At 42.9% G+C, this 25,311-nt stretch overlaps 1 protein-coding gene across 1 annotated transcript in view; it reads right to left on the bottom strand.

Moving 5' to 3' along the window:
• The window catches only part of LOC144699885 (platelet endothelial cell adhesion molecule-like), a 73,712-nt gene that overhangs the window by 27,849 nt on the left and 20,552 nt on the right, over positions 1–25,311 (bottom strand). Inside the window, exons 7-8 of the mRNA XM_078571233.1 lie at positions 21,826–22,113; positions 14,935–15,216 (exon numbers count right to left, since the gene is read on the bottom strand). Coding sequence (XP_078427359.1) covers positions 14,935–15,216; positions 21,826–22,113 — 570 coding nt within the window. The remainder of the gene's footprint in view (positions 1–14,934; positions 15,217–21,825; positions 22,114–25,311) is intronic.

Below are 25,311 nucleotides of genomic sequence, written 5' to 3'. Positions count from 1 at the left end.
ACCCATCCCTAATTGCCCTTGTTCAGAGGGCATTTGAGAGCCAACTGCATTGTGGGTCTGGAGTCACATGTAGACCAGACCAGGACAGCAAATTTCCTTCCCTAAAGGGCATTAGTGAACCAGATGGGTATTTACAACAATCATTTTATGGGTCATCATTAGACTTTTAATTCCAGATTTTTATTGAATTCAAATTCTACCATCAGCGGGATTAGAATTCAGGTCCCCAGAACATTACCCTGGGCCTCTGGATTACTAGTCCAATGAATATACCACTATGCCATCGCCTCCCCTAATGTGGATATATTACATTAGCAATCCTGTCTACATCTTCCCATTGCTATCACTAATATGTCTTCATGCTCATGTCTTCAGTCCTTAAATCTTCCAGGCAAACCTTATATGTTTTCAATGTTATGAAATATGCACATAAACCTTTGGAAGAACATTTTCTGCACACATGATATGAGCAGAATCAGATCGTTAACCTGTGGTGTATGTATTGTGTGTCAGTGCTGCTGTGTACATTATCTTGTATTGGTCTTTGTGGTGCTTTCCTTTGGTCAGTGTGTGGACTATATACTGTTAAACGTAACCCGATGTTTCCACCAGGTGTTGTCCGAGAGACAGATGTTCTTGAAGCAGCTGGTTTATGTGTATTTGGAACTTGGGATTATTGAGTTCACCATTACCTCCTGAGAGTGAAGTCCTGAGATGGAGCAGCTGCATGCTCTGGCATGTTTGTCATTGTGTAGGTGGTAAAGCATTTTGTGTTTCCTTAAATCTAAGCAGCAATTGGTGTCTAGCAAGGAAGCTGGTCATGTTGCCATTGTGAGAGACAGTCCCATCATCAGCTCCCATTTCAACCATGCCTCTACTACTCAACTCTGCCTCATCATGGCCACTGACAGCAGAACCAGTGACACCAGTGAAATGGGTGAATCCATGCTTCACACTTCAACCTGGATACTTCAGCCTGTCAAAGCTGGATAAGATAGCTCGAATTCTCAGGTTTCATAGCCTGTTCAACAGGAACCCTCAGGCTAATCTCCGCACTTAAAGAATCTCCAACTGGGGATATGGGTTGAATGCTGCAGATTTCCCTGAAATTGCTATATGTTTCCAAAAGGAATAATACAAAACAAGCAGGTATGGTTGCATATTGATGACTACTGCATCTCTTCATGTTAAGCTACCATCTGCAGCTTTCTGGCTGGCAGATCATCAGTGCCTGCACCATGGCACAATGCTCAGAATGCATCTTTCTTTTTGAAAGTGCATTTCTGGGTTCATCAACTGAGTTGCACCATGAGTTGGTTCCCCCTGAGCAGTACATTGCTGCTCCTCTGCAGCAGCCGGCTGCTTCTGCTCACCCATGCTTTGTGTTTCACTCCCCTCTGAATTACTATCTAAATTTTCTCAGGTGGATGTATCTAAGCTGGTGATTAAGGGGGGCTAGATTGAATGATGGTGTATGATGTGAAGTCACGCCGGACCCAAGGGTTGAAGGGTTTTGTTACCCCATGCCAATTGCGCCTCTGGGGTGATATGGTGTTGGGGAAACTGAAATTATGGCCGTGGGACCCGGAGGCAGGTTTTGGATGAAGTGGCTGCCTCATGGAGCTCCATCCAATTAAGGATGGTGGGTGGGCTCTGACTTTGGAGGCCCTGTTAGGAGGCCATCCAGCACTGAACAATCGACAGCCCCAGCCTCAGAGGTGGGCATTGCTGGAGTATATAGGGAGGCATGAGGGGCCTCCATGCTCAGTGGTCCTTCACAAATGGGGGGATACAACAAAGGTCAAAAGAGTTAGAGCTGTCAGAGGGAGGGAAAGTTTCTCTGCATTAATGGGCATTGCCATAGTTGCAGTTATTCATTAACACGGAATTGAATAGAGCCTCCAGCTTTGATGCCTACCCTGCCTGCCGCCGGGAGGCCGCCACCCTTTTATGGATGGCCTGCTGACTTGACGAGCACCCCACTTGGTGGCTGGAAAATCCAGCTGGTATTGGGAGAGTGCCCTTAATTAAGCCCTCAAGGAGCTTAATTGGCTTCCCGATATGGCCAGTTGGGTAACCATTCTCGTCACCCTGTCTTCTACAGAGTGTAATTGAGGCTGGGACGTGTCGAGGCACCAGTCTGATGAGATTTCCCTCTCATTTTTGACTCCCCTGCCCAAGACCTGCCTCTGTAGGTCCTTGAAAATTCTTCCCATGGTCACTGGGTTCTGGTTTGGCTTCCTATGATACACCTAGAGAAAGAGAGGGGGAGCAAAGTTACAATAGTGTGTACTGTGAAAAGTTCACATATTGCTTTCAATAAAGGTGACATGGTAAAATGCGTTTGTATGTGATTTTTTGCCGGCAATAAAATGAAAGCACAGGACAAAAAACAAGTGCAGAAGGGCACGATTAGCACAGAACCTAAGATGGTTTAAAGTTTCTTTCTTCGTTAACTTCAATGACCTCTGCGGTCTCTTTCACTGGATTTGTACAGCTTTTTCCTGATATCAGGTTGTTGGATGTAGGTTACAGACTCCCTATCCAGTCTATGTCTACCTCTTTTGTTCTGTGATATCTCCTCCTACAAGTACAGTAGCAGTGGGAAGATGCAGCTATCTTGATGATATATACTAATATGCAAATGACAAAATGGGGCCCCTTTAGATATGATGACATGTACATGCAATACACAGCTTCATTAGATGGGCTGTTTACTTAGAGCTGATTATGTGCAAGGGTGAATGTGAAGGAACACTACCAGGAAAGCCTGGATGATTAATGTAGTGAAGGCAGTGACTGAAAGTAATTTACGACAGCACAAGGGAGAGATAATCATAGGAGCAATTGATATTTAGGTTGCCACATTAACAAAATGAATTTGTTCTCTTAACTGACCTTTTTTCCCAATTGGTTCTAGGGTTGTTGTATGTCAGTGATGGGCAACTTAGGCTAGTGAGTGGGCCGTATGAGTGGCCCTCTTTCATTTCAGTGGGCCGCAAGATTGAAATCAGGCATGTGCACTAACCATGACCTCATGAATAAGAATAAATACATTTAATACATGTTGAATATTTCATAATGAGTTATATAAAATGGTTAATCATTCATATATTAATAGAACTGTCATCAACTTCAAATAATAAAAACAAGAGAAATATTTACATCATTCTCAGTGTGACTTTCTGGTTGGATCTGTCCTCCATAAGCTTTCTTAGATTAGGACTCAGGGATGTGCAGACACTTCGCAATTCAGCAATGAGGTTTCTATTCACTAGTCTGTTGTGCTTCTTGCACTTGATGTGTCCCATACCAGAAAATGTCTGCTCACTTATGTATGTTGATCCAAAGATTGACATCAGCTTTGCGATGCAATGCTGAAGAACTGGACTGAGGATATTCAACCAAAGTTCTCTTTGTTCCAGTGAAGCCCAACGCAAACTGGAGGAACAGCACCTCATTTTCCGACTAGGCACTTTACAGCCTTCCGGACTGAATATTGAATTCAACAACTTTAGATCTTGAACTCCCTCCTCCATCCTGACCCCCTTTCCGTTTCTTCTCCCTCCCTTTTGTTTTTTCCAATAATTTATATAGATTTTTCTTTTCCCACCTATTTCCATTATTTTTAAATCTATACCTGTAATGCCCTGTCAGTCTTTCCACCCCACCCTCACCTTGAGTGTCCTGCCATCCATTCTTAATTAGCACATTCGTTTAGATAATGTCACCACCTTCAACACCTCTTTGTTCCTTTGTCTGTGACATCTTTTGATTATCCGCTCACAACCAAAGCACACCCCCCTCAACTCCCCCCCCCCCCCTTAAACCAGTTTATATTTCACCCTTCTCCTAATATTACTCAGTTCTGTTGAAGGGTCATGAGGACTCGAAACGTCAACTCTTTTCTTCTCTGCCGATGCTGCCAGACCTGCTGAATTTTTCCAGGTAATTCTGTTTTTGTTTTAAGTTCTCGTATACCTTTCCTCTTTAGCTGGTTAATTTTGTCTTCATCCAGGACATGAACATGAATTAATTCCTCCTCAAACTTCCTTTTATCAACCCCAAGCCTTTAACATACTATGCCACATTTGCTCAGATAAAATTCAAATGGATTTGAGAACAATGGAGAAAAGGCCTCAGATCACAGAAGAAAAGCAGTTCTCAAAATGCTCTGCCAGTGTAGACAGCACTTGTATGTAAACTGATGGATCGTATTCATTTCCTTGATTAGATTGTTTATCCAGCAAGTTTTTCAAACTTGGGAAGTGAGTGTAGTCGCATGAAGGTAACTGAGTGGACATTAACTACAGGTGTAGCAACTAGTGTGGGCAAGAGGTGATTTTTCCCCTGCAACGACTCATTCAAACCGTCCTGGTGACCAGTGATGTCGGCGAGAAAAGCCACATCAAAAATCCAGTTTTCATCTTCTAACTCTGGGTATATCTGAGATTTTTAAGCAAGAAACTGCTTGATTTCTGGTAGCAGTGCCAGGAAGCAGTCCAGTACTTTACCATGGTTTAACCAGTGCACTTCAGTGTGAATGACGAGGTCTCCATATTCTGTTTCAATCTGGTCCACAAGTTCCACAAACTGACTGTGATGCAGAGGGCGAGTACATATGAAGTTAACAATCTGTACCACTTTGTTCATTATAGTTTTCAGTCTGTCTCCATTGTCAAGCTTAATGCAGAGCACTTCTTGGTGTATTATGCAATGCACACCAAATATATCAGGTACACAAGCTTCCAACAAAGCTACAAATCCATTGTATGTTCCTGTCATGGAGGGGCACACATCTGTTGTAACTGATAGTTTTTTCCAAAGGTAACTCGTGGCCTTTGAAACAATCAGTAAATATCTCGAAAAATACTGAGCGCTGTGCTCACCTGTGTATTCCCAAGAGATCTAAAAATTCTTGTCATGTTCAGATCACTGAGAACACAATGAACCCATATGCAGAGCTGAGCAATGTCATTAATTTCTTTGCATTCATCCAGTACTATATTGATAGCCTCACTTGAATGTACAGCTCTGAAAAGCTGCTCTTCCAGATCATCAGCTATATCTTGCACTCTGTGATTCACAGTACGCCTGCTGAGTTGCAGATATTTAACACGTTTGATAATTTTCTCTAGGTTTTTAAACCTATCAAATAAAACATGAGGATTCGATGATGTCTTGTTTCACTAATTTGCCATCTGAAAATGGTTTTCCATTTTTTGCAAGTAACCAAGCAATACAAAAGCTAGCCAAAGTCGCTGCGCCACCCTCATTTAATGCTCATCTAAGTACCTGCTTCCGTGTTTCCATGGCTTCCTTCAGATTTGGGAGCTGTCGAGCTCATTGGGCAGAACCTATCAGAGATTTTGCTATGTGAGAGAAATGGCATGTTTCTTAATGTTGTATTTCTTTGGAACTGATATCACCTTGTTGCAAATTAAGCCTCCCTTTCTGTTCAATAACAAAATAATCCAGCTCCCAACTCTCTTTTACCATTCTGCCCTCGTCACCAATTTTCCTCTTTTTGACTACTATTTCTTCCTCTGTACTTTTTGATTTTGTACTTGATTCTCCTTTTTTATCACACCACTTCAACACAAAGTGATCCATTATATAATTAGGGGCAAGTTTAATTACCGGCAAAAGTAACATAAAAAAGCGTAACCTCCTACATTCACTGGTGTCATAACCAAGATGGTCTCCTGAGACAGGGTAATTTTGCTAACTGCATTTGTGTACCTAGAATTTACGGGGCGTGCCAATTGAACCGTAGTAGCATTTTGATTGGACACAGACGGCTCTCACAGTCAATTTTGGGTGCACCTCACTTCACATTCCCTTTGAGTGCATATCGCTTTAGTAATGCTGGTAGGAGAAAAACCACATGGACAGAAGCCAGTGGAATCTGACAGCCCAGTGCATGGGCAACAGTCAACAAAATGTCTCGCGGGCCGCACTCAGATCCCTAATGGGCTGTATGCAGCCTGTGGGCCACAGGTTGTCCACCACTATTGTATGTTGTTCACCATGCTGATGATCATCATCAGCCATTCTTATTAGCTAGGTTTTGTAATGCCCCAAAAAAAGAACTGTTTCTCCCCCACAACTATATCCCCAACCTCTGCATTAGTAGTTCCATCAGAATGTTTCCACAGAGAAATGGAGACTTCTGTGCCTACCCATAGTGTTTGCAGACATGCTTCAAACACAGGGGTCCTGGTTTGCAGAACCACAAGTCCTGATTGACTCTTTGAATTGCTGTAGGCCTTCAAATCTTGCAGCAGAACTTCATTTCCCATCTTCCAATGGGAAAGGTGCAAAGACATTTTCCTGGAAGTCTTGTCACAATCATGCAAATTATCCTGATCCCAGATATATAAATGAGATATGTGCACTGTGTTTCATGCATGCTCAGCATCCATTGCCCCACTCCTAGTCAGCTTTATGTCCAGTTTCAGAATCTGAGCTGTACCTGGTGAGTTATCACTGTGCAGCCCTGATCTTTACTACTTACAAAACAAAAATAAAAATACCTAAAAAAACTCAGCAGGTCTGACAGCATCTGCGGAGAGGAATACAGTTAACGTTTTGAGTCTGTATGACTCATCAACAGAACTAAGGAAAAATAGAAGAGAGGTGAAATATAAACTGGTTTAACAGGGGGTGGGACAAGTAGAGCTAGATAGAGGGCCAGTGATGGGTGGAGATTGCCAAAAGATGTCATAGACAAAAGGACAAAGAGGACATCTTTTGGCTATCTCCACCTATCACTGACCCTCTATCCAGCTCTACTTGTCCCACCCGCCCCCCCTTAAACCAGCTTATATTTCACTTCTCTTCTATTTTTCCTTAGTTCTGTTGAAGAGTCATACGGACTCGAAATGTTAACTGTATTCCTCTCCGCAGATGCTGTCAGACCTGCTGAGTTTTTCCTAGTATTTTTATTTTTGTTTTTGTTTTGGATTTCCAGCATCCACAGTTTTTTGCTTTTACTGCTTACACGTTGTTATAGAATGTGGCATATATTCCATTTCATTAATACAAGGGTTTGAGTTTATAGTAAAATACTTGAACTTTGCTCCATTAGTTTGATGTGATTATCACTCTTGTTGTGTGAATATCTTACGAGTTTGTTTTACCCCCATGCAACAAATATCGACAGTGATCAGTGTGCAGAGTTGATAACATTTAAACCTTAATACAACTGGAGATTTGAATGAACCAACAAACTGTTTTACTGACTATACAATTGAAATTAATCATCCAACTGTTAATATTGGAGGGAATTTTCAAGTGGATGTTATCCGACCAATTATTCAGTGGCACAACTTGATTTTTTTTACAATCAGCTACTTTTTACTGGGTACCCACATGAGTTACGAATTATTGCTAATCCCACCTGGCAGAGACGGGTGCAGAATAATGGTTTCCAACCCTGAATTTCGGGCTCAACAGTTGTTATGGTGGACAGAACCCAAAACTGTTAATCACATTTATTGCTTGTTTGTTTCCTGTGGCAAATTAATTTTTTTAATATGTAAAGTGTTGATGGAGCTGGGAGCCTCAAGAAATTAATTCCACAGCCACTTAGTAGCCAGAACCCCAGATCCCCAGAACCCCATGCTATAATGTGACAGGTGACATAGCAAAATGGAATGGGAAATATTGACATTGCCATTTCTAATTCTAAATGTTGATAGAATAGTGTGACTGAAAACGGTGACAACAGGAAGTAGGGTTGTGGACAGCAGATTACCCCTACTCTAGATTTTTAACAGTACACTATACTAGTCAACCTGTTAAAGGCTTCTACAGAGGGATTCACAATCAAGTGCAGCCTTCAGGTAAAGTGGTAATAAGGAGAGCAGAGAATAACTGAACCATGTTGTGCAGCTATAAATGTGTCACCGTTTTCAAGTCGTACATAATATCCAAAAATTGATTGTACGTTTATATTACCTATGTTTTACTATCATCTACTCTGTTCCTTGTGTTAATGATGTGGCACTTATGCTACAATCTATGCTATTCTCTACGCTATAAAGATTAGGGTAGCAATCAATGATGGTAACTCACTTCACATTACCATATTGAGGAAAGCTGATAGCAATTAGAGAGCCGTAGACACTCTTGGAAGAGCTGCAGACTACCTTTAGTGTTAATTTAGTTACATTGCTATGGCCCTGCTTTGCAATCTAAGTACAATAAATTGTCAAACTGCAGCAATCTCTGTTCCTAGCCACTGCACCCAACTCCTTGATGTACAAACATTTGTTCTCAAGGATGATGTGTATGACTGGTACTTATCGTTAATTGTCTCTTGTCAAAAGTCTTTGTGGCCTTTTCACTCATTGAGTTTTCCTAATCAAAAAAGATAAAAGCAAAAAACTGCAGATGCTGGAAATCCAAAACAAAAATAAAAATACCTGGAAAAACTCAGCAGGTCTGGCAGCATCTGCGGAGAGGAACACAGTTAACGTTTCGAGTCCGCATGACTCTTCAACAGAACTAAGTAAAAATAGAAAAGAGGTGAAATATAAGCTGGTTTGGGTGGGGGGGAGGTGGGACAGAGAGAGCTGGATAGAGGGCCAGTGACAGGTGGAGATAGCCAAAAGATGTCATGGACAAAAGGACAAAGAAGTGTTGAAGGTGGTGATAGTATCTAAGGAATGTGCTAATTAAGGGTAGAAAGCAGGACAAGCAAGGTACAGATAGCCCTAGTGGGGGTGGGGTGAAGGGAAGGGATCGAAATAGGGGGACCCTATCATGGTTCTGGGAGGTGTGAGGGCGGATGCGCGGTAGATGGGCCAGACACGGTTGAGGGCCCTGTCAACCACTGTGGGTGTGAAACCTCGGTCAGGAAAGAAGGAAGACATGTCAGAGGAACTGTTTTTGAAAGTGGCTTCATCAGAACAGATGCGACGGAGGCGAAGGAATTGAGAGAATGGGATGGAGTCCTTACAGGAAGCGGGGTGTGAGGAGCTGTAGTCGAGGTAGCTGTGGGAGTTGGTAGGCTTGTAATTAATATTGATGGACAGTCTATCACCAGAAATTGAGACAGAGAGGTCAAGAAAGGGAAGGGAAGTGTCAGAGTTGGACCGTGTGAAAATGATGGAGGGTGCTTCAGTGCTGCTTCATGCTCTCGACTGGACCTGGAAAAATTGATTAATTTTGCTTCCAATTTCCACCCTTCCATCATTTTCACATGGTCCATCTCTAACACTTCCCTTCCCTTCCTTGACTTCTCTGTCTCAATTTCTGGTGATAGACTGTCCACCAATATTCATTACAAGCCTACCGACTCCCGCAGCTACCTCAACTATAGCTCCTCACACCCCGCTTCCTGTAAGGACTCCATCCCATTCTCTCAGTTCCTTCGCCTCCGTCGCATGTGTTCTGACGAAGCCACTTTCAAAAACAGTTCCTCTGACATGTCTTCCTTCTTCCTTAACCGAGGTTTCACACCCACGGAGGTTGACAGGGCCCTCAACTGTGTCCGGCCCATCTCCCGCGTATCCGCCCTCACACCTTCCTCTCCCTCCCAGAACCATGATAGGGTCCCCTTGTCCTCACTTATCACCCCACCAGCCTCCGCATTCAAAGGATCATCCTCCACCGTTTCCGCCAACTCCAGCATGATGCCACCACCAAACACATCTTCCCTTCACCCCACCCTGGCGGCATTCCGCAGGGATCATTCCCTCCGGGACACCCTGGTCCAATCCTCCATCACCCCCTACACCTCAACCCCCTCCCACGGCACCTTCCCATGCAACCGCAGAAGGTGCAACACCTGCCCCTTTACTTCCCCTCTCCTCACCGTCCAAGGACCCAAACACTCCTTTCAAGTGAAACAGCATTTCACTTGCACTTCCCTCAATTTAGTCTACTGCATTCGTTGCTCCCAATGCGGTTTCCTCTACATTGGAGAGACCAAACGCAGACTGGATGACCGCTTTGCAGAACACCTTCAGTCTGTCCGCAAGCATGACCCAGACCTCCCTGTCGCTTGCTATTTCAACACACAACCCTGCTCTCATGCCCACATGTCCGTCCTTGGCCTGCTGCATTGTTCCAGTGAAGCTCAACGCAAACTGGAGGAACAGCACCTCATCTTCTGACTAGGCACTTTACAGCCTTCCGGACTGAATATTGAGTTCAACAATTTTAGATCATGAACTCTCTCCTCCATCCCCACCCCCTTTCCGATCCCCCTTTTTTTTCCCAATAATTTATATATATTTTTCTTTTCCCACCTATTTCCATTATTTTTAAAGTTATTTCCATCCATTGTTTTATCTCTACCTTTTAGCCTATTTCGATCCCTTTCCTTCACCCCACCCCACCCCCACTAGGGCTATCTGTACCTTGCTTGTCCTGTTTTCGACCCTTAATTAGCACATTCCTTAGATAATATCACCACCTTCAACAACTCTTTGTCCTTTTGTCTATGACATCTTTTGGCTATCTCCACCTATCACTGGCCTCTATCCAGCTTTACCTGTCCCACCCCACCCCCTCCCCCCTTAAACCAGCTTATATTTCACCTCTTTTCTATTTTTACTTAGTTCTGTTGAAGAGTCATACGGACTCGAAACGTTAACTGTGTTCCTCTCCGCAGATGCTGCCAGACCTGCTGAGTTTTTCCAGGTATTTTTATTTTTGTTTTGAGCTTTCCTAATCATTCTGTTTTCACCCTAATAATTGTTTTAGGCCCAGCGTACTCGTAATTTCTTTTCACCCAGTGATTTATCCTAACAGCTGTTCCCCCACCCCCACACTCTCCCCACCTTGTGATCTGTCCTAACTTCTGCTTTTACTCGTGATCTCTCTTAACTTTTGCTAATGCATTTTAGTTCTATTTTACACAAGATGTTTCTTCCTTCAAAGGAGATTAAAGTACTTTTGAGCTGAAGAATAAAAATGATTTACGATTTGAAAAGAGGCAGAATTTGCAAAAATGACTCTGTATAAGATGTCTTGGTTCCTCCAGCTATTTGATTAGAACACATGTATGCAATAATCCCTGATAGTTCAACAGCACAGAAAACAAGAACATGTTGAAATCATGGAGAGTACTAAATGTGCAAAGATACTCCTGAGATACTTCTGAAATGATTATGCTTCCAAAATATCCTTTCTTATCCATCTCAACAATTCCAAATGAGGTTAATAAACACTGAATAAAGTAAAATCATGACTTTTTCACAAAATCCTGCAACAAATTAAAATAGGATACCTTTGAATCAAATATTATTTACAGTTTCAATTCGAATGATTTCTATTGTACCCATGCCTCAATTACAGTTATCATTGTGATATTGAAGTATTTTACCTGTTATCTAGATTTTATTGGATAAAGAATTCTGAAACTATGACAGACACAGCCATTGAATGGCCCTCTCCAAGTCAATACACACACGCAGATCTCAAAATTTCTGCATGTACAAGGAACAGCATGAGACTGAGGGGCAGTGAGATTACTGAAAGACAATTGGGTTGTGCATTTGGAAGCCATCAAACAATTATCAATGAATGCCTAAATGAATAGCCCAAGCTCCAAGAATGGAGCACACTTCAAACCACTGTTACCTAACAGAAAGTAAATCTGGCAGGAGTGGGCTAAAAGGGCTGAAAATTAGATCGAGACCCGTTGATACCAGTTCCCTGCCTAATGTGGAAGCCATTGGGATTACCTAACATGGACAGAGACTCTACCAACCCAAACCAAACTATCATCATAGGTGGGGATGTAACTGGGGTGGAGAATGCCTATGAATTTCTGCACCACAGCCCTCAGAGCTCTAGCATAGGGTTGGTGTTGGTACCAGGTGAGACCAGGCGTACTGTGCTATAAATTGGTGGAACTGGGGGCCACCTAGTACTGACTGGGGATGGGGGCTGGATCCCTCTCGAATTTCTTTCCCATCTGCCTCCTGGGCCGCTTCAAGGAAGGTGGTAGTCGACCTTGGGAAGCAGCAAGAAAGAACTGACAGCACAGCTGTGATTTTACAGTCAGGCAATGATGGGCTCCCTCATGGTGATAGAAATCCTGCCAGAAGCTTCTTGTGTATAAATATGATAGTTTTATGAAGCAGGTGGAAGTCTTGCGCAGCCGAACTGGTGGGAAGATTGCCTTGGCCCAAACTTCATTTGACTGATTAATGCGCGAATCCTTATTACAGAAAAGATAATATCACTTTTCAAGAAAGTAACAGATCCAAGAAATTAAGTGAGGTGCTTGATGGTAGTAAAGTGCTTAAATTTTGCCTTTGTGGTGAGATGATTTGATGCATTCATATTATGTGTGAGCAGTTTATGGTGCCCTCAAGAACCTCCCCAGAAGGAAAAAACAGTTCGGACCAGAACTCTTATTTCTCAGTTTTTACTGCTCTTTCCCTCTGGGTCTGTTCGCCCACGTTCAGTAGGAAGTGAGATTATAATCCCTGAGATAATTTACTTCAATTTTTATTAGAGCTTGAGTTTTTTGAATTAACCAGTAGAACACTTTGTTGTTTGTAAATTTGAGAATAATGCTTTCTTTTGGACAGTTGGTCAGTTTTGCCTGATGGTACTCTCTGGCCTTTGATCCTCAAGTATATTCTGCTTGTTATCCACATTAAGAAAGACATGGGCAAGAAGAAGGTGAAATGTAAAATATCATCCTTTTACATGACTTTTAAAATTATATAAATCATTAGTTAGGCCAATTTTGGTCACCTGATTTTAGAAAGGCTATCAAGGCCAATTGAGGGTGCAGGATATATTCACCAAGATGAGACCAGGGATAAAAGACTCTAATTACAAGGAGTGACTGGTGAAATGGTGAGAAAATGATAAGAGGAGATCTGTTAGAGGTGTTTTAAATTATGCTGCGTTTTTATATGTTAAATAAGGAAAAGCTGTTCGTTCCGGTAAGTCGTAATAAGAGGGAATATGTTTAAATCACCAAAAGAATGATGGGAACGGTTAGGAGAATCTTTTACATAACTTTTAGGTCACTGGATGTCTTACCAGAAAAAGCCATGGACAGTTTTTAACAAGGAAATGGATAAATGTGTGAAGATTTTAAAAATTACAAACTATAGGGAAAGAGTCAGAGAATGGTACTAAATAAATAATTCTTTCACAGGCTTCCTGTGCTTCTATGATTCTATAAATCAAATAAAAAATCTCAAAGATTTGAAAATAAAGTCAAGGTTCATATAATTAATTTGGAGTAAGAACTCTTCTGACGCCTATATATGTAAAAGCACAGCCTACTTGCTACTCAGCTATGTGAGCCAAGAACGCCTTTGGTTTCTTATCCCTAGTCTGTCATGTTTTAGCTAATAACATCAGACAGGATTCCTTATACAGTAACTTCTGCTTGAATTTGTATATGTTTGGATGTTGGAATCAGGCTTGGGTGAGTCTCTCCCATATTAAAATAATCTGTTAATACTGATGATCTGAAGTCGTGCCTGAAGAATGACCACGTGGGTGAGGTGGTAGAGAGCCACCAGCACCCATAGGATCACAGCTTTAAATGTGTCAGCACATTAAAGAGAGAAGAGAAACCTGAAGGAGAAAACCATTACTTCTTAATGTTAACACTGAAAACTAAGAATAAATTTTACAAAATTTAATTACATTCTAATTTCACTTTTCCTAATTCATAAGAAAAGTGGCCATGGCCAGGGGAATACACGATGAATGGTAGGACCCTAGGAAGTACCGAGGATCAGAGGGACCTTGGTGTGCATGTCCACTGGTCCCTTAAGGTAGCGGGACAGGTAGATAAGGTGGCTAAGAAGGCATCTGGGATACTTGCCTTTATTAGCCGAGGCATAGAATATAAGAGCAGGGAGTTTATGCTGGAACTGTATCAAACGCTGGTTAGGCCACAGCTAGAGTATTGCGTGCAGTTCTGGAATCCTCATTACAGGAAGAATATGATTGCACTAAAGAGAGTGCAGAGGAGATTTACCAGGATGTTGCCTGGGCTGGAGAGTTTTAGTTATGAGGAGAGATTGGACAGACTGGGGTTATTTTGCCTGGAGCAGAGGAGATTGAGGGGGGACATGATTGAGGTGTATAAAATTATGAGGGGCATAGATAGGGTAGACAGGAAAGAATTTTCCCCTTGGTGGAGGGATCAATAACCAGGGAGCATAGATTTAAGGTAAGGGGCAGGAGGTTTAGAGGGGATGTGAGGAGGAATTCTTTCACCCAGAAGGCGGTGGGAATCTGGACCTCACTGCCTGAAAGGGTGGTAGAGGCAGATACCCTCATAAGATTTAAGATGTATCTGGATATGCACTTGTGATGCCATGGCATACAAGGCTATGGGCCTAGTGCTGGAAAATGGGATCAGAATAGTTAGGTACTTGTTTGACCAGCGCAGGATCGATGGGCCAAAGGGCTTTTTTCTGTGCTGTAGACCTCTATGACTCTATGATATGGCAGAATTGAGTAGTACAGACATAGTTGAAATGGAAACTGCTGATGACGCTATCTCTCACAATGGCAACATGGCCAGCTTCCTCACTTGATACCAATGGTTGCTTAATTTAAGAACACACAAAGTGCCCTGCCACTTACACACTTTTCTTATGAATTGGGAAAAGTGAAATTAGAACGTAAATAAATATTGTACAATGAACAAAGTTACCTACAAGTGTAAATTAAGCAGCCATTGGTGTTAAGTGAGGGAGCTGGCCATGTTGCCATTGTGAGAGATAGCACCATTGTCAGCTTCCATTTCAACTATGTCTGTATTATTCAACTCTGCCTCATCATGGCCATTTTTCTTATGAATTAGGAAAAGTGAAATGAGAATGTAAATAAATATTGAACAATGAACAAAGTTACCTGATATAACCTTGTCCACACCTGTAACTAATAATGCATAGTACTATGAAGGTACAGTGTTCATTTGCATATACATACTTAAAATATGAAATGATAGTCCGTTACTGCATTGTGAAGAAATTTGATTTTCAGCTTTACATCTGTACTCTCCGGAATGCTCCATTGTCTCCACTCTTATGTTAAAAACTGCTAGTATTGCCTGAGTTGTAGAGACTGATTGGAGACTTGATTGATTCCGATACAGCGTGTAAGTGATTGGAAGAGTTCCTGTGCTTGATATGCAGTGCAGTGTCACAGTTTCTCCTAACTTCACCTCGGTGGAGTTCAACAAAGGATAAAACAGTGGTGTGGATACAGGAACTGAAATGAAAAGAAGTGCTTATATGATATAGAGTAAATATGGTTCTGCAAAATAAATTCAAACTTCAGTTGCAACTTAATCACCTGGTAACCTAGCAGGGGCCATTGTTCAATATTGTTTGCTCGTGGTAAAATACAAAAGATTGTGAAAATAAATGTGGTTAAACTATAAGAAATCATAACATAATACAATATTAGTTGATGGTCTGAGGTTGCTAAAGGAAAAATGTTTTACAAACTTGCGTCTCTCTCTCACAGCATTGCTTGCACTAAGTTACTGGATGCATGGCTTTATAAGGACCTCTTCACTTGTTAAAATGTAGGTGTATGTTCCTTTAATGCTACGAGGATTCTGGTATTGTGCTCTGTACTACACAACTTTGCCCTGCATTATGGAAGCTCTGCAGAAGGGAGTGTCCAAGTACAGTGTGAGGGCAACTGAGTTACACCATGTGTTAGTTCCCCCTGAGTAGCACATTGCTGCTCCTCTGCTAAAATCACCTGCTTCTGCTCACTCATGCTCTGTGCCTTACTTATTACACTTCCCTCTGAATTACTATCTAAATTTCCCCAGGTGAATGTATCTGAGCTGGTGATTAAGGGGGCTGGAGTGCATTATGATGCATGGCGGACACAAGGGCTGTATTGTTATTACTGCATCCCGATTGTGTCATTGGGATGAAATGTTGCCAGGGAATAGTAGCACTGGGCCCCAAGGGATATTTTGGCAGTGATGGCTGGCTTCAGGAGCCCCATCCAATTAAGGAGAGTGGGCAGGCTCCCAAAGCTGGAGGGCCAATAGGAGGCCATCAACCACTGAAAGATTGACCATTACACAGGGTGCTGAAGTATGTAGGATTGTGTGATGGCACCTACTTTCCTGGTGGTAGTTCACAAATGGAAGCTATACATTAGGGTGAAAAGCATTATGACCATTGAGCATGAGGGGAAGCCTCCCCACAGTTATGGTCACTGCCACTGTTGCAACTGTTTATTAGCATGGAGCTTTCCCCTTGAATGGAGCCTCCAGCTTCGAGGGCTACCAAGCCTGCCACCGGGAGATGGCTGCCCTTTCATAGACTGCCTTCTGGCTTGATGTGCACCCTGTACACTGGCTGGAAAATCCATTTAGCACAGGGAGAGTGCCCTTAATGAGGCCCTTTAATTGGTTTCTGGCCACACCCAATTGGGCAACCATCCTTGCCCTCACCTCCATGCCCCCCAGCAGAATCCCATCAAGATGGGAACATATCCTCAAGCTGCTTTGATGAGATTTCCCTCCTGTTTTTGGGCCCCTCCTGCCTCCAGACACACCTTAGAGCCCTTGAAAATTTGTGACCCACGGTCACTGGGTCCTCGTTTAGTTTCCTCTGGCACATTTAGAGCAAGAGAGGAAGAAAAGTTATAATGGTGTTGTTCGAAGAAAACTTTGCATATCACTTTCAATAGAAGTAATGGCATGGTAAGTGCATTAGGATATGATTTGTCGCTGACAAAGGAATGAAAACATAAGGCAAAAAACAAGTGTGGACAGCACAATCAGTATAGAACCTAAGCTGGTGCAAAATTTGTTCCTTACCTCCAACTCCCTCTGTGGTCACATTCCCTAGATTTGCAAGGCTTCTTCCTGATACAAGGTTATTGGATGTAGGTCAGAGGATCTCTGCATCCTGTGCTTTTTTTTAGGCCTTCGAATCTTGCAGCAGAACTTCATATCCTATTTGCCAACAGGAAAGCTGCAAGACTTTTTTCCTGTAAGCTTTGTCTCCATTTTTCAAATTATACTGCTCCCAGATGTACACATGGGGTTTATGCACTGTGTTTTTCATGGGTGCTCAGCTTGCTTTGACCCACTTCTGATCAGGGTTATGTCCAGTTTCAGAACCTGAACTTTGATGTGAGTTACCATCACTGCGCTGCCCTAATCTTTACTGCTTACAGGTTGTCATAAATTGTATGTAGCATGTTTTGCATGTCATTAACACAAGGGGTTGAGTTGAGTAAAACGATTGAACTTAGCCTGATGGTTTTATGTGATCACCAATCTAGTTGTGTGAATGATTTAAGGACATTTTAACTCGATGTGGTAAATACCCATAGTGTTCTGTGTGCAGAGTTGATAATGTCTTTAAATCCATTTCAACTGGATTGGAGTGGTGGGTGTGGAAGTCCGAGTAATTCCTGCTGCGGGTGGTGGGGGATGCGGGACAGCTGAACATGTGTTGTGCTGTCATGGAGGCTCACGTGGCGAGGGCGATCAGGAAGTTGCCCTCCCCACCATTACCTCATGGGCTCGAAGGCCTGGGTGCCATATTTAAAGAGCCATCAGGCAGCCTCCCTCCCTTCCTTCCTTAGCCTGCCTCCTAGATCCAGCCTCTGCTCCACCCTACCCCCTCCCTTCTAGCCTTCGCACACCTTGTGCTACCAGCGCTTGATATGAGTGAAGTGATGAGCGATCCCCAAGAAGGCAAAAGCGGTATCTACTTACCTCAAAGTCCAGGAAGAAGTGAAGCTCACCAGGTGCACACCACTTACATACAGTCATGAAAGTAAACATTCTAATTTCCCGCTGATGGAGAGCTTAATTTGGAGGGGGACCTTCAATCTGGTGTAATGACTTGATGAGGCAGACAGGTTTCATCAAGATACAGATAAACTTTATTACAGAGATCTTTTCAGGTGCTACAGACTCGATCAGGACTCACGTCAAGAAGCCCCCCACTCCCCACCCGGATTGCCTGCGCTTAGGGCTCATTGGTCAGAGCCATCAAGCACGTCATGTGACCCCGATGGATCACCTTCAGCCCCTTGAGTGAGAAAAAATGGAAATGTGGCCCCCCTCAAAACGAAAAGGTTGGACAAGCCTGCATGAGCATATCATTTATGCTTGTTAAAAGGCCACCTTGCCAGAATCGAGCTTCCCCCCTCCAAATTAAGATCACTGCCAGCAAGAAATCAGAAAGTTCACATTCACAATTGCACATAATTGGCATGTATCTGGTGAGGCAGACTTCTTCCATGATTAATAGTGAGTTGCCCTGCATTGTCCTCTTTGGGGAACGCCTATAAGACTAGATGGTGGGGTAATGCAAGTTGCATGAAGGATGACCAAGGGAGGGAGGAAGAGTTAGCGGGGAAGGATGGAGCAGTGGCTAGGCAATGGTGGAAGGGATCGTTCAGGCTGTCTGGTTAAATATGGTACCTTTGACCCCATGAGGTAATGGCTAGGATGGTAACTTCCTGCCGGCCCCCGCCGCAGGAATTGGCGAGCTCTTCACGGACGCATATGTAATGTGGTGACCAGTCCAAGATAAGGTATGGGCACCTGTCCCACCCTCCAGCAGAAATCACTCCCACTTCCGTGCCTGCCATTGAACTTAGACTCCAGAACAGAAGATTCTGGTGTTTGTACTACTCAAAGGCCAGGATTTTCTACTACTCAAAGGCCAGGATTTTCCCGTCGGAGGGGTGGGGGTGTCCGCTCGCTGACGCGTAAAATGATGCGCGGTGACATTAGGCAGAACTCCCGACATCACCGTGCCCCATTTAAATTTTCAGGTAGGCAGCGGCTCAGCAAAATCAGCTGCACACCCGCTGACCTGTCATTAAAGTAATTAATGGACCTGCCCATCCAACCTTAAGGATCCCTGGCGGGCATTAGAAAAAGCATGAAACCTCATCCACGGGCGGGATGAGGTTTCATGTAGGTTTTAAAAAGTTTAATTGAAGTGTTTTTAAAAGTTATGGACATGTCCCAACTCATGTGACAGTGTCACATGAGGGGACATGTCAGGGAATTTTTTTTTCTATTTTTAATATTTTTTAAAATATAGCCGATCTTCCTGAGGCAACACTTTGCCTCAGGGAGATGAGTGCGCTTTTTCATGCGCATGCGCGAAAGAGCACACTGTTGGGTTTAGGGATTTCCCCCTGCCTGCACCGGGAGCGCATAGCACTTCTGTGCAGATGTCACGTTGGGCGGGCCTTAATTGGCCCGCCCACGTAAAATGACGGCGCACCCCCAACCAGGGGCGCCGATCAGAGGTGTGCCTTTGCGTGCTTGCTCTTTAACTCCCTCCCCGACAGGGGGAAAATTCTGCCCAAAATGTTTCATAGTTTAGCTCTTCACAGTCCTGATGAAGAGTCATATGGACTCGAAACGTTAACTCTTTCTTCCTCTCCACAGATGCTGTCAGACCTGCTGAGTTTTTCCAGCAATTTTTGTTTTTGTTTTATAGTTTATTAGTCAGCCTGCTATAGACTTCTACACAGGTAGTCAAAATCAAGTGTAGTCTTTAGAAAAAGTGGTAATTGAGAGTGGGGAATAATTGAACTAGAGTTCACAGGCATTTTTTATATATATATATATATATTAACCAGGACTTTTAGGATGGCGGGGTTTCCCTTCCCGCTATCTGAAGAGTTGGCAAGGAACACATCCCCACTGCCTGCCCCGCAGCGAGTTCACACTCCAGCGAGCATTAATTGGCTGGAGATGGGACTTCAACCCCTCACTCGGGAGGAAGTCCTGCCTTAGAGAGCTGCCAGTCAATCTGATTGGCCAGCAGCACTCTAGTCTGTGCAGCGCCAGAAACAGCAGTGGCCATGACTGGGTCTGCAATCAGTCCTCAGAGCCGCAGTACTGGGTTTCCAGGAACAGGTATGTTTTGGGGGGTCTCGGAGAGGGTAGGGGAGGCCTGGGTGGGTGGGCAGAGGGGAACTGGAATGTTGGTGGAGAGGCTATGGGCAGGAGGAAGGTCCTCCGGTTACCAGACCTTAAGTGGGTGTGCCACCCAATGTTAAAAGGAGGCTGCTGAAGGAGATGCCCCCCCCCGCCTTCCTGCCTGAGGCCTGAAGCTGATTTATTTTCAGGTTTCCCCATACCCTGGAACTCCTCCAGCCAGCCTAAAAATTGAGGCTGGGCAGGAAACAGCCCTTAAGCGGTTAATAATTGGCCACTTAAGGGCCCCAATTGGGGCAAGGGCAGGCCGGCTGGCCAAGGCCTTGCCCACCTCAGCGTGAAATTGCGGAGAGGTTGCCTACAAACCCGCCAGAGGAGGAGCATAAAATTCTGTCCATTAATTCTGGGAGATGGGCAGAATTTTCCATTCGTCAGGCGGGTGCGTGCCCGACCCAATCAAGCGTAAAATGACACATGATGACATTGGGCGAGCGTCCTGACATCATTGCGCACTTGTGCGATATTTCGGTCGGCGGGTACGCACAGGAGTTGGCAGCGCACCCGCCAACAATTAAAAGGCCTATTAAGGTCATTAAAGTAATAATTAAGTTCAATTTTTCGCTGCCTGTACAACCTTATGGTTGGTGGGCAGGTGAAAAGGCCAAGCAGCCTTTGAATTTTTTAGGAAACCTCATCCACGGGCAGGATGAGATTTCCAACAGCAAATAAAAATTAAATAAAATGTTTAAATTTCATTCATAACATATCCCTGCTCATGTGACAGAGTGACATGAGGGGACATGTTTTTAACATTTTTAAAATCTTTCTTTTTTACTTTCAAAAATCTTCATCTCCCTGAGGCAGCTGTGCCTCAGGCAGCTTTTCCTGCCTGTGCATGCAAGAACTTCCGCCCTCGCCCTCCTCCCCCTCCCCCACACAGGCAGCGTTGAGTGCTGCAGCACACGTTTCACAGTGAGCAGGCCTTAACTGGCCCGCCAGCGTGAAATCGCAGCTACGGCCTGATTGTGGGCAGCGGTCGGCTTCCCGACCACTCCCACTCACCCCCACCGAGCCTGCCTGACAAGGGCAAAATCCTGGCCCATGGAGTTCATAGCAATTGGGGAGCACTTTGAATATGTATTTTGTAAAAATTGCTCTCTGCACATACTTTCTACTGGACTGGATGTCTTTATTTATCTTCTAGTCAGTAATGAGCCCCCTTCCAGGCATAAAAATAATTGGATCTTAGTGAAGAATTTAAGTATATTAAGTATAAAATTTGGTTCTGCATTTTTACTAAAGGCTTACAACAATTTAATGCCATTTAAGAACAAACCTGGCCATGAGAAGTCAACGTTATCCAAGAAATAAATCTAAATATGCTAGATGAATAGCCTAACACCAGAATTTAAATTTCAAATTTGTCATTGTTGGTATTTCTTTCTTCTACTTTTCAAAATCCAATGCAATGCATGAGGTAGTTTCACTTTAATATTGGATGGAATAGTCTGTAGAAAATACGCAAGTCTCAAACTTTTTCCAAGCTGCCTCATCCCAATGGGTGTACTGGTCTCCAAACATAGGCTGGGTTGGTTTGATGCTGAGTGTGTGAGAACAGCCTGCATAGGGGTTTCCCGCTCTCTGGTGTTTCCAGGTCTCAACAGAGTTTCTAAACATTTTGGCTGGATAACTATTGGAGTTATCAGAATAGCCATATGGGTCCACATGATGGCAAAATGCACAAAATTCTAGAATCTATTTTAAGAACCCAGTATATCATTTTTCATGTTGTTGTCAGGGCAGCCATAATGAAATGAATACCTGAGGACTCTACAAATAATGCACAGGTGAGGAAATTATTGATTAGAGGAAAACGCAAAAATTCAGCAGCATCTCATGTTATCAATTTTGATCGTAAGGAAACATACCTTGTACTGTAAAGTTCATTCCTTTACTGTATTTGAACAAGTTTGGAATTTCATTCTCAGCTTTGCACTTGTACTCCCCGCCATCTTTGGTTTCATTTATGAGCACATTAAAAGCTGCAGGCTCTGTATCAGACCTTGAGACTGAGTAGATGAGTCTTTTATTTAAGAACAATGAATAAGTTATGGGAATGCTTCCAGTGGTTGAGTGGCAAAGCAGGGTTACCCATTCTCCTGTTTTATATACATCTTTTAAAGGGTTGCGTTTTATTGTTGGGTTGGATACTGGAACTGAAACAAAAGCACCATAGGATATACTTTTAGAAGAGAATAGGTTCATGCCTAGACATAATTTTATAGCATTCTATTGCTACTAGAATTAGAAAGACCAGCAAAGATTTCACCCTGTTGACTATACTGGGCCAATGATTTTCTACCTAGCCCCTATATATAAACATAAAAGGGTTAACTTTCCTGATGGCTTATAGATCAACTCAGTTGAGTCACACAAATGAGAAAAGTTTCGGATTTGATTCCTGGTGCTTATTAAGTTATTTAATCTCTGGAAGGCTATTTGTGGGGTCACCACAATCTGCTTCAATATGTTAAGCAGGAAAAGTATGCATTCCTAGTCATGGAGAATATGGGGGCATTGGTAATACATAGGATAAGGCTTATATGATATTTCCAAGGCTCTAATAGCCTGCGTTTATTCATTGTTTTCATTAACAAATGAAGAGTAACTGCTTGGGTAAGGTGCTGGAGAGCTGCTGTTTGGAAAATCATGCAGTCTTTGCAAATTTCCAGTTTTGTGAGACTCTCCTCTGAGACTGAAATTTGGAATATTGTGCTTGATATCTATCTATTCCTTTTCAGAAATTCAATGGATTGCATATATGGCACCTTTTACAGCCTCAAGATGTTCCAAAGTGCTTCATGGTGAACTTCTTTTGTAATGTGGTCATTGTTGTATTATAGAGAAAAATGGTAGACACATGTGATTGACTCTTAAATGCCCTCTGAAATTGCCAAGTAAGCCATTCAGTTCAAAAAATGTTGGCTGACATCCCAAGCAAGTAGTGCATGGACAGGAAACTATGTCTGAGCGAGATGTAGATCGAGTGACTAGTTGGGAATTTGGTTTAGGTGGGAATTCGGTGAACAGGGACAAAGAGGTGCTTCTTTTACTTTTTTTTCAGCCTCCAGTAGTTGGTGAGTTTCCTTCCTTATCTCCAAGCTAGATGAGTGCAACTTTCTATCACTTTTGCTATGTAAATTATTAACTAATTGACTGATTAAATAAATAAGTTTGGACAGAAATGGCAGGGCTGGTGATGTACTGTGACTGCAGCATGTGGGAATCTGTAGAATGTACTGGAATCCCAGACAACCATATCTGCAGAAAGTGTCAGCAGCTTAGACAACTTTGGTTCAGAGTTATTGAGCTGGAGTCTGAGTTGGGGATATTGTGGGGCATCGGGGAGGGGTAGAGTTACCTGGACACTTTGTTCCAGGAGGCAGTCAGGAGCCCTTGGGTTAGGCAGAACTTTAGAGTTCATCAATGGTCAGGAACAGGAGGATGTGACTGTAAGTAATGATGAGGAGCTTCATCCCCTGACTTTGTCCAACAGGTAAGAGGTGTTTGCTACCTGTGTGCCTGAGGAGAAGGACTGCAAGGTGGATGAGCAGACTGACCATGGCACCATGGTGAAAGATTCCATTCAAGTGGGAGGAGTGGTGAGGAACATGGTAGTGATAAGAGAGAGTGTATTCAGGGCAATAGATATTGTCCTCTGCAGCCATGACCACATGAACATACAAATTAGGAGCAGGAGTAGAGCATCCAGCCCCTCCAGCCTGCTCCGCCATTCAGTAAGATCATGGCTGATCTGATTGTGGCCTTAACTCTACATTCCACCTACCCCCAATAACCTCAGAAGGTTAAGGATAGTATTAGAATAAAAGAAGAGGCTTACAATGTTGCAAAAAACAGTAGCAAGTCTGAGGATTGGAGTGGTTTTAGAAACCAACAGATGGCCACCAAAAAGGGAATAAAAAGGGAAAAATATAATGAGAGTAAACTAGCCAGGAATATTTTTTTAAAATTGTAAGAGCTTTAATAAATATATAAAGAGGAAGAGAGTTGCCAAAGTAAACATTGATCTTTAGAAGCAGAGTCAGGAGAAATTACCATGGAGAATGAAGAAATGGCAGAGGCATTAGGCAAATATTTTGTCTGTTTTCAAGTAGAAGACACAAGTTTCATACCAGAAAAAGGCAGTAACCTAGGAGCTAAAAGGAGCAAGGAAATTAAGGAAATTAACATAAGCAGAGAAAAAGTATTGGCGAAACTTGAGGGACTAAAATCTGACAAATCTCCGGAACCTGTTGGCCTACATCCTAGGGTTCTAAAAGAGAAAGCTGCAGAGATAGTGGATGTGCTGAATATGATATTCCAAAATTCCATAGATTCAGGAATGGTCCCATTAGATTGGAAGTTACACCACTTTTCAAAAAAGAAGGGGGAGAGAAAACCGTGAACTACAGTTAGCCTAACATTAGTTATTGGGAAAATGCTGGAATCTATTATTAAGGAAGTCTTAACCATGCACTTAGAAAAGCATAATATGATTAGAACAAGTCAATATGGTTCTAGTAAGGGGAAATCCTTTTTTGACAAATTTATTAGAGTTTTTTGAGGATGTAACTAGTAGGGGAGATAAAGGGAACCAGTAGATGTCGGATACCTGGATTTCCAAAAGGCATTCGATAAGGTACCACACAAAATGTTAATAGGCAAATTAGGGCTCATGGAGTTTGGGATAGTATTTTAGCATGCGTAGAGGATTGGTTAATGAACAAAAAGCAGAGAATGGGCATACATGGGCATTCAGGCACTGAATAGTGGAGTGCGACAAGGATCAGTGCTGGGGCCTCAGCTATTTATAAACTATATTAATGACTTAGAGGAAGAGACATAGAGTAATGTATCAAAGTTTGCTGATGATACGAAGCAAAGTGGGAAGGTAAGCTGTGGGGAGGACACAGAGAGGCTGCTAGGAGATATAGACTGGTTAAGTGAGTGGGCAACAAGAGGGTAGATGGAGTATAATGTAGAGAAGTGTGAAGTTATTCACTTTGGTCATAAGAATAGAAAAGCAGAATATTTTTTAAAAGGTGTGAAACTTGTAAGTGTTGGCCTTCAAATAGACTTGGGTGTGCTTGTACAAGGGATGCAGAAAGTTGAATGCAGTTACAGCAAGCAATGAGGCAAATGGCATGTTGGCCTTTATTGCAAGGGGATTGGAGTACAAAGAATAAAAGCTACAGTTGAACAGGGTTTTGGTGAGACCACTTCTGAAATACTGTGTGCAGTTTTGGTCTCCACATTTAAGAAAGGTTATACTTGCATTGGAGAAGGTACAGCGAAGGTTCACTAGACTGATCCCTAGGGTGAGGGGGTTCTCCTATGATGAGAGGCTAAGTAAA

Source organism: Cetorhinus maximus, chromosome 24, assembly GCF_964194155.1.
Source record: "Cetorhinus maximus chromosome 24, sCetMax3.hap1.1, whole genome shotgun sequence".
In the NCBI taxonomy this organism is placed as follows: domain Eukaryota; kingdom Metazoa; phylum Chordata; class Chondrichthyes; order Lamniformes; family Cetorhinidae; genus Cetorhinus; species Cetorhinus maximus.
The sequence above is the reverse complement of the archived record's forward strand: the minus strand, read 5'-3'. Positions and strand labels throughout refer to the sequence as shown.